The sequence below is a fragment of the Poecilia reticulata genome, chromosome 14 (assembly GCF_904066995.2).
Source record: "Poecilia reticulata chromosome 14, P_reticulata-male-v2, whole genome shotgun sequence".
Classification (NCBI taxonomy): Eukaryota; Metazoa; Chordata; class Actinopteri; order Cyprinodontiformes; family Poeciliidae; genus Poecilia; species Poecilia reticulata.
The window spans coordinates 7,105,008-7,114,292 of NC_088843.1; the positions used below are offsets into that span (position 1 = coordinate 7,105,008).

The 9,285-nt window shown below is 38.9% G+C and overlaps 1 protein-coding gene across 6 annotated transcripts in view; it reads left to right on the forward strand.

The window, feature by feature from the left end:
* synj1 (synaptojanin 1) overlaps positions 1-9,285 on the forward strand; it is a 34,664-nt gene that overhangs the window by 10,051 nt on the left and 15,328 nt on the right. For 3 of the 6 annotated variants that reach the window (XM_008427244.2, XM_008427247.2, XM_081615937.1), the window contains exons 8-24: positions 620-716; positions 1,214-1,389; positions 2,501-2,582; positions 2,677-2,829; positions 4,022-4,187; positions 4,955-4,978; positions 5,434-5,625; positions 6,069-6,153; positions 6,590-6,730; positions 6,818-7,010; positions 7,086-7,244; positions 7,607-7,763; positions 7,939-8,065; positions 8,165-8,377; positions 8,465-8,543; positions 8,622-8,787; positions 8,868-9,050. In XM_008427244.2, the coding sequence (XP_008425466.2) occupies positions 620-716; positions 1,214-1,389; positions 2,501-2,582; positions 2,677-2,829; positions 4,022-4,187; positions 4,955-4,978; positions 5,434-5,625; positions 6,069-6,153; positions 6,590-6,730; positions 6,818-7,010; positions 7,086-7,244; positions 7,607-7,763; positions 7,939-8,065; positions 8,165-8,377; positions 8,465-8,543; positions 8,622-8,787; positions 8,868-9,050 (2,393 nt within the window). The remainder of the gene's footprint in view (positions 1-619; positions 717-1,213; positions 1,390-2,500; positions 2,583-2,676; positions 2,830-4,021; positions 4,188-4,954; positions 4,979-5,433; positions 5,626-6,068; positions 6,154-6,589; positions 6,731-6,817; positions 7,011-7,085; positions 7,245-7,606; positions 7,764-7,938; positions 8,066-8,164; positions 8,378-8,464; positions 8,544-8,621; positions 8,788-8,867; positions 9,051-9,285) is intronic. The other 3 variants (XM_081615935.1, XM_081615936.1, XM_081615934.1) reach the window with 2 other exon arrangements.

Consider the following 9,285-nt stretch of genomic DNA (forward strand, 5'->3'; position numbering starts at 1 on the left):
TAAATGCACTTATTACTTACACTTCGGTTGTTTTGTGACTGGGGGTGTGAACCAGGCCTTCCTGGTTCACACCAGTTTAAAATCTGTACCACACCCAAATAGTACTGGAACCCTCCTTATCAATCCACAGCAGCCACTTTTGTAACTGTGTTTTTCCAGAACTTAATTGATTGTACAAGGCTAGCACATAATTCTGCCATTAATTATAGATTAAACAATGAGGAATATGGCCAACTTCCAATCTTCTGTTTTTGTTCTGCAGATGTTAACCAACTTTTCTTTCTGTTCCTTTTAATTTGCTTATTGCATCATTTTGGGTCCCTCTGCCATTTTTAACACCTCAGTGATGCAGAGTACAGCTGCTTCCTTGACTAGCAAGTCACACACTGAAAAGTGTTAATGTCTTGGTCTGGTAGCTCTTTGAACAGTTATACTGTTTGCAGTTTTAAATCTAATTATATTTATTGGTATTATTCAATGTTTTGTTGTTGCGTCATGTTCAAACTAACCTAAAATCTAGCTACAGCGCATTTACTTAAAGATAATTATGATTATTGCTATCAACTTTGTAACCACTTGTATTTTATAAATGCTCTATATGCCTGAATCTGTTTTGCAGACACTTCACTGCACTGCGAAGGTTGTATGGGAAACAGGTGATCATCAACTTGCTTGGAAGCAAAGAAGGGGAACATATGCTCAGCAAAGCATTTCAGGTGGGATTTAACTGTCTTTTGTTTTTACTAAAGGATTTCTATCTGATGCAGACAACAACACAGGATTTCAGTGAAACAGTTGAAGATGTGTCGAAAGAGGCCTATTACTGCACATTGCTTTGTGTAAGCTTGCGAAATATTGAACTGTTCCTGCCTCTGCAGAGCGGAGGATTTTGCTCAACACAGAATGTGTCACTTCCTGTTCGGTTTTTGCCTAGTCAGTTAGCAAAGGGAAAAGTAAAATAAAAAAAAACTTTAAGATCTTCAACATTTTCAAATTAAGAAGCAAATGTGACAGCATTACAAGCTTGAAATGAGCTTGACCCTTTTTTTATAAGCATGTTGCCGTAAAAGCTTTCCTATGGATCGAAAAAACTTAGTTTGCATAATGAATGGAAACTGCTGTATGTTTACAGGCCACACAACTGCACATTATACATCTTTGGATTATATTTAAATATTAACAAATATATTATCTTCCCCTTTCTCTCCCTCAGAGTCACCTGAAGGCTTCAGAACATGCCGCAGCAGTGAGAATGGTTAACTTTGACTATCATCAAAATGTGCGGGGTGGCAAGACCGATAAACTCAGCAGTGTTCTGAAACCACTACTGAGTAAATTCATAGACGAGTGTGGGTTCTTCTACTACTCTGGGGAAAAAGGCATTGTAAGGTGCAAAAGTCTTTCCTTATTGTACAGATTTGTATATCTTTTCCTGATCTGTTTCTTACAGTTGAAGTACCAGTATAACAGGTATTTTTTTCAACCATGCTCACACATTCCTCATCTTGTTAGTTGTCGCTATCGCATCTAAAAGAATGTAGGTTTCCCTCTTTGGAGCTCTGAGTTTACAAAACCTTTCTTTTGAAACTCTGTTATCAGGGTTTCTTAAAGGTTGCACCGCTTGGCCTTGCATGTCACATCTGCTCTTTAAGATTATGTCCACCCTTTTTTGGAATAATATCTCCTCATGTCTCTTTGCCCAGTCACCCTTTCTTTTGAATAATTTGACTCAAATTGTTACAACTTCTATTATTTAATAGACATAGTCATTGTCTTGTTGGAACATACTATTTGCTAATTAATCCTTCGTTGGCAACACAGTTACTTGACTCTATCCAGTTGTTTGCAGACCATCCATTAGAGGGCACCTCTGAGCTCATGGTCCATGGATGTCATTGCTGTGTTATCCAGCAGCTGAAACATTTATCCAAGTGATCAATAATCTCCATGGGCCTTCAGTGCAACTGTCAAAAACAATTTTTTCCAGATCTTTCCAAAAGTACTTGAACTCTTTCTAGTCATAGTACAAAGACAATGCCCAACTTCATTTGATGGAACAAAGTAAAGTGGTGCATATCTCTGAAGGAACATAATACATATTTTCTTGACTTTTTGAATTTATTTTGGAATGAAAAATGTCAATTTTTTATTAGCCATCTTTACTCTGATACAGCTTAGTGAACAATTGCCATCAGAAAGCACCTAATCAGTGTATAGACTTCACCTATGCTCAATTTAATCTTTGTGTAAATACAGACATTCTGTAAGTACCTCAGGTCTTTCCAGTTATGAAAGTGGGAAATTAAGTATCACAGGTTTGATTGGGAGGCATTTAATAGAGAAGTCTAAATCTATAGCATTAGACATTTATTCTCTAATGACTTGCAAGTTAAAAAAAAAATGAAAGGAACTACAAAAATGATAAGTCGGGTTCCATCAAATGTTAAATTATTTGCATTTTGCAGTTGTATAAATCAGATTTTTATTTTTATTTTTTCAGGACTCAGGGAGGGACCATCAGGAGTAACTGCCTGGACTGTTTGGATAGAACCAACAGTGTTCAAGCCTTCTTTGCACTTGAGGTTTGTGTCCAGCTTGGCGTACATTAATGCCTGAAGTTGAAAGACTTTATAGATTTGTCTTTTATTCAAATTCCCTTTGGCTCCTTTCATTCAGATGTTGCCCAGACAGTTAGAACAAATGGGTTTGACAGAGAAACCACAGCTGGTGGCCCGGTTCCAGGAGGTTTTCAGGACCATGTGGTCTGCTAACGGAGACTCCGTCAGTAAGATTTATGCAGGAACCGGAGCTCTGGATGGGAAGGCCAAGGTATGTAGTGAAACAATTTAATTCTTGGGAATAACGAGAAGTTTTCAATTGTTTAGGTATTTTATAATGCAGGTTAGCAACACTGCGTTTTATGGAGTCCAAAGGTAATCCACTTTCACAGATTCTGCTCCAATGTGTGATGTAGTGTTACCCAAGTAGTTTTTGCAGGCTAATGATATGTGACTGTAAATGATGTTATCCAGGACTTTAACACTATTTTAAAGATTCTGAAGAAGCATTTAAAAAAATTATTGTACCATTTTCAAGTCTGAATACATCTGATAAATGCACACACATGAAAAGTATAAAAAATATCAATTTATCTTATTTTTTTAGCTTTTATACCCTCCTAGATTAGGGCTTTTATGCTGAACCCATGGCTCTTTACCTGGCTCCAGTTTAGATTCCAAACAATGAATTGACTGTCTTGCATGAGCACAATCAGGATATCAATAATTTCTTTATTGCTTTAAATATATTCAGCCATCACCTCTTAGACACTAATTCATAAACTGCAATTTTCTGTAAGAATGCAAGGTAATGATTGCATTATAACAGTTGCATGAATATTTAATCCTCTGTGTAGAAATTGTACCCTTCTTTTCTTTAATTATGTGCATTATGTCTTTTGGCTAACCTGTGGACCTCTCCACCTGTGTGGTAAGTTATTAGGATGGTTGGTGTTGTCTTTAAGCTATGGGTCTATTTCTGGTGTCCTGTGTATATCATTGTCTGATGGTTTCATATAAATGAGAATGGAGTTTGGGATAGGTGACAAATCTTGTTTACTTCTCCTTCTGAAAATATACGCTCTCATTAAACTTTCCTCTCACTGTGAGCAGCAATTCAAATATAAGAGAAACAAAAAGGGGATAAAACTACTTTAATTTCTTTTACTTGTAGCAATTACACTTATACTTATATCTTCCATTGAAATGCAAAGTCTTTCTTTGAATTTAGAGAAATCTGTCCAGATTGCCACCTAGTGGTCATTAATTAAATCTTAAACGTGTCCATAAATTAATTGAAATCCACCACTGAGAGCTTCAAATCTGACAGATCTCTCTAGAATCTTCCTCCTTGTCCTTTTTTCCCCATCCCGCAGTGGTGAAAAATGTACATTTTTAACCAATACTTCTTGTCTGTGCCTTTTTAAGTGGTTGGATGCTAAAAATATATTCTTTTCTTGTAGGCTGGAAAGCTCAAAGATGGCGCTCGCTCTGTGACACGGACCATCCAGAACAACTTCTTCGACAGCTCCAAGCAGGAGGCGATAGACATCTTGAGGCTGGGATCCACGCTTAACAGTGATTTAGCAGACAAAGCGCGAGCCTTGCTCACCACTTCCAGTCTTTACGGTAATTTTCTACAACACGATGGAAGTGCCTTATTATTTGGTGGAACATTTGTGGAAACAATGAGCTGCACTTTGCTTAAACCTTTGTAACATAAAAAAAACAACATTTTGAGCAATGTTAGACACAAAAAACAATGCAAAGAAAGAATACAATGTAATTAGTATCCTCTTCTTTTAATGTTTTCTTACACCACCCTCCACATTTGTTGGCTCATCTGGCTAGCTTTATAAAAAGCCTTAAAATAAATCTGTCTTTATTGCTCTTAAATAATCTCACAAATACTTTCACTTGAGGACATTGATTCAGTGATGAAAAAAATCTGGCATTGTCACTGGTTGCCACACTTATTGGCATCCCAGCTGTTAATGTTTTTAATCTACCTCTTTTGCCAATAGCACAACACTTAGTCATGCCTTATAACAATTCAGATGGTTGGATTAGAGGCGAGGAGTCTTAAAGATTCCTCTCTGCACAATTCCTCTTTTTAAACTCAGTTGTTTTTCTGGGCACTGAGTAATTTCTGCATTGTTTGGGTCATGTATTTTAAACCATTGTTGACCTGATTCATTTTTTTTCATACCAACTAGTTGTCATGAAGACAATATTTAATGGTTGCTATGGAGACATAGGCTTCCCAGCAGCACTAAAGAAACCTTGTGAATTTTGAAGGGAGCCCTGACTCGACTGAATATTTACCGGCCATCATCTGTTGAAGGGATGCTAACCTCCAACTTTCTTCCTTCTCTCCCATTTGCAAACAATCTTAGTCACTGAGCCTGTCTTACAATCAGGTATAGTAACTGATGGAATGCAAGCAACAGATAGATATGTTTTCCTGCCCTGTCATATAGTTGTTTTGTCTTTTTTTTTTTCTCTCTATTGGTTGTGGTCTATTCCACTGTCTGTTTTATTAGATAGTTACAGCAATGATTAAACTAAAGTGGACTAGATATTTTTTTGCAGTGATGTTTCAACATAAGTTTTCAGTAGGTACTTACAGACAGCTATAAACCACTACCAAGGTTTGCTTTGTGAATGTTTTCAGTGAAGTGATCACAGCTAAAGTCATCCTCCCATAACCTTTGTTTTTAAACATTCTAGTGAATTTCCTCTGTTGTGTTTTGAATATAATCCCTTTCTTCATCAGTATTTTCCCCTTCTTTGTTTCATCTTCCACCCAAACCTCCTCTCTGACGTGCACGTTCCCATGTTTTGGCATCTAATCCGCACCTCCTTTCCTTTGCAGCCTCTCCAAGAGTGTTGCTAGGAATGTGTCAGAGTCACCATAAATACACAAAGCCCAAGCAAATCCGGGTCTGTGTCGGCACATGGAACGTCAACGGGGGCAAGCAGTTTCGCAGCATCGCATTTCGCAACCAGACACTGAACGACTGGCTGCTGGATGCTCCAAAAAAGGCAGGACATCCCGAGTTCCAGGGTATGTTTCTATTAATGTGTCTACAGTCATTTCTTGGTAATGGCCCCTTGAGTATGTATCCTATTTGTTTGGTTGAAGTAGGTGCTGTAAATATTCAAATGTTATTATTAAATAAAGACGTGTGTACACTAGATATTAAATCAGAAAGTGGACATTGGTGATCCAGTAACCAAATCAATCAATCCCTCCTTTTTAGTTTATAAGTCAGTACAGAAATGGTTACGTTTAAGATAAATCTATGACTATATTAGAAAGAGACAATTGATGAAATTGAAATAAATTGACAGAAATTACAGCTGATCTGTTTTCAGTAAATGTCCGTTGTGTTTAGCACAAACTTTATTTATTAGATCATTACCCTTTAACTGTTAAGGGGTTGAGTGATTGTGTTTTAAACAAACGCATTCACTGAACGACAAACATTTACTTTTGTTTCTTGACAGACAACAAAACCAACCCCATAGATATCTTTGCCATCGGCTTTGAAGAAATGGTTGAATTGAATGCTGGGAACATTGTCAGTGCCAGGTATGCGTTAAAGATTCTGCCAATCAATTAGTTAATAATGGACTCAATACATTTCAACTGTAATGTATTGAAATGTACAATGTATATTTCAGTATATGACTGTTAGACACACCTTCAAACATTTTGCAGCTGTGTCTGCAGCAGGTGGTTCTATTCTCTTAGTTATTTGTAGAATCACCGTTTCTGCAGCCTCAGCTCCAAGTCTTTTGGGGTGTGTCTGTAACAGCTCAGCAATTACTTTGTGATTTGTCACATACCATCTCTTTAGAATACAGCACATTTCTTGTCTGAAATTGAAACATTACAAAATTTAAAATGGCTACAAACACTTGATGCTAAGACTACTTATGTTTAAATGGTATTTAACCTTAATAAACAGTAATATTGAGTTGATTTTATTTTAATGTTGGTGCTCTTCATCTCTTCTTTGTCTCAGCACTACTAACCAGAAACTGTGGGCTGCTGAGCTCCAGAAAAACATTTCAAGGGACCACAAGTATGTGCTGCTTGCTTCTGAGCAGCTGGTGGGAGTGTGCCTGTTTGTTTTCATCCGTCCTCAGCACGCACCCTTCATTAGGTAAAAACGGTGCAGATTCTGATCAGAAACACTTGGTGACAATGAGTATCAAGAAAACCCTTGCAAGTTTTTCATTCTTTGTTACAGGGATGTTGCTGTAGATACAGTGAAAACCGGAATGGGCGGGGCCACCGGTAATAAGGGAGGTGTCGCCATCCGCCTGCTGTTCCACACCACCAGCATCTGCTTCGTCTGCTCCCACTTCGCTGCCGGCCAGTCTCAGGTTAAAGAGAGGAATGACGACTACAATGAGATCACTCGCAGACTCAGTTTTCCAATGGTAATGGCAGTTCTGGTCACAAATAATGTATTTGGATTCAACCGCACTTGAGATTACATTTATGCTCTGCTGCAGGGTCGTCTGCTGTATTCGCACGATTACGTGTTCTGGTGTGGAGACTTCAACTACCGAATCAACCTGCCCAACGAGGAAGTGAAGGAGCTGATCAAGCAGCAGAACTGGGACGCTTTAACAGCTGGTGATCAGTTGTTGGAACAGAAGAACACAGGAATGGTATGATCTGTAGAACACATCTTCACTGCATTAGTATCATTTGTCACAATATGATGGTGTATTAAGACTGATTCAGAATAGATTTTCTATGCAAGTTCTGCACCGTATTGTAAGAGTTTAAAAGTGTTTATCCTTTTTTCCCTCAAGCAAATTTTTTGAAATAACTATGACCAGCTATTGCAGTTTTGTTGGATTATCCAAACTGGTTCAGTAACGTTACCTTACTTAGTAATCAATAATTTACTTTGTATATGCCAGTTAATGATTAATTGATTACTGAATTTGTTGACAGTTTCGCCAATAATCGATTAATCCGATTAATCATTACAGCCCTAGTGCAAACCTTCATATATCTTTTGCAGATCTTCCGAAGTTTCATTGAGGGGAACCTGGATTTTGCCCCCACCTACAAGTATGACCTCTTCTCAGAAGATTATGACACAAGCGAGAAGTGCCGCACACCAGCATGGACTGACCGCATACTTTGGAAAAGGAGAAAGTGGAACTTTAACAGAACAGGTGAGATGCAGGGCATCTTGAACCTAATCCTTGTAACCTTTTGACCAGCAAACAATGCAGTAATGCTTTACTGTTTTTTTGCATTTATAAACAAATATGTAAAGCTCTGAAGAATTGCATTTAGTCATTTGTTTTTTGTTGTTTTTTTTTTTTTTACTCTGTGGTTATTTTATAGCTGAGGAGATGAACGTTGTAGGTGCAGCCTCTACATCTGGAGATGCTGAGGATAGTCCAGAACAGGCCTGGAGCCCTGGGACTTTAAAGTACTACGGCAGGGCTGAGCTCAAGACCTCAGATCACAGGTAACCATCATGATATCTCTGTAATCCAAGATGATTAATGAGAGTTTAATAATACCAGTAATTCATGTCTCTTCCATGTTTTGTGATATTTCTCTTTAGGCCTGTGGTAGCAATAATAGATGTGGACATCCTGGAGGTGGATCCTGAGGAACGACACCAGGTCTACAAAGACGTTATTGCCCTGCAGGGGCCTCCAGATGGCACCATCTTGGTGTCCCTCTGCTCCTCAGGGCCTGATGACTATTTTAGTGATGAACTCATTGATGAGCTGCTTGATAAGTTTGCTAATTTTGGAGAAGTCATCCTCATCAGGTGAGGCTAACATGCAAGGACAGAGATCTGACTGTGTTCCACCTTCAGCCTCTTATTCTCGATTAATTGTGCAATTTTTCCATGCAGGTTTGTTGAGGAGAAAATGTGGGTAACCTTCTTGGAAGGTTACTCTGCTCTGGCTGCGCTCTCTCTCAGTGGTTCCACTGTAAGTTGGCTCCTATTCTAATTTGTCTGTATGAACCCCTCAGCCTTTTTCTGCTCACCTTGCTGGTATGTATTGCAGGTTCTGGACAAGGTGATTGACATCCGCCTGAGGAGTCCAGGGTGGATCAAGAGTCTGGAGGAGGAAATGAGTGTGGAAAGGATCTGCGGCAGCATTCCCACTTCAGCTAGTTCAACCTTGCTTGCTGAAGATGTGGACGTGGGTGATGAAGACTATGATATGGAAGGTCAGGAGTTGTCAACAAATTGTACTTATGTTAAGGTTTGTAGAAATTGTTTAACCATTCTTTCTTGTCTGCTGCTCCAGGTGATGTGGATGATGAGGTGGAAGACATCCTTCCCCAGCACCTGCAGCCTGGAGCAGGCTCTTCTTTTGGATCCTCACCTCTGCCGTCCCCACGCGGTAGTCCCTGTCCCTCTCCTACTCATGGAGAACCCGCTGCTCCAAATAGACCAAGTCGTGGACAACAACCCCCTCGACCATCACAAGGTAATGACATCACACAGCATAAATAAATTAGTGAACTACAGTCATGTTCCTCAAATCATCTGCACAGCTAGTAGTCTCCATCGGCTGGAATGTAAACTGTGATTTCGTTGTGTTTGTAATAAGTGGAAGCAGATTTAAGCCCAACGTCAGAGAGGAGAGAAACGGCAGGTAATTAAATGAGTGATAATGCAATCTGTGTTGGTTTCCACTTGTTTGTTTTAGAATAGTGTTTCCC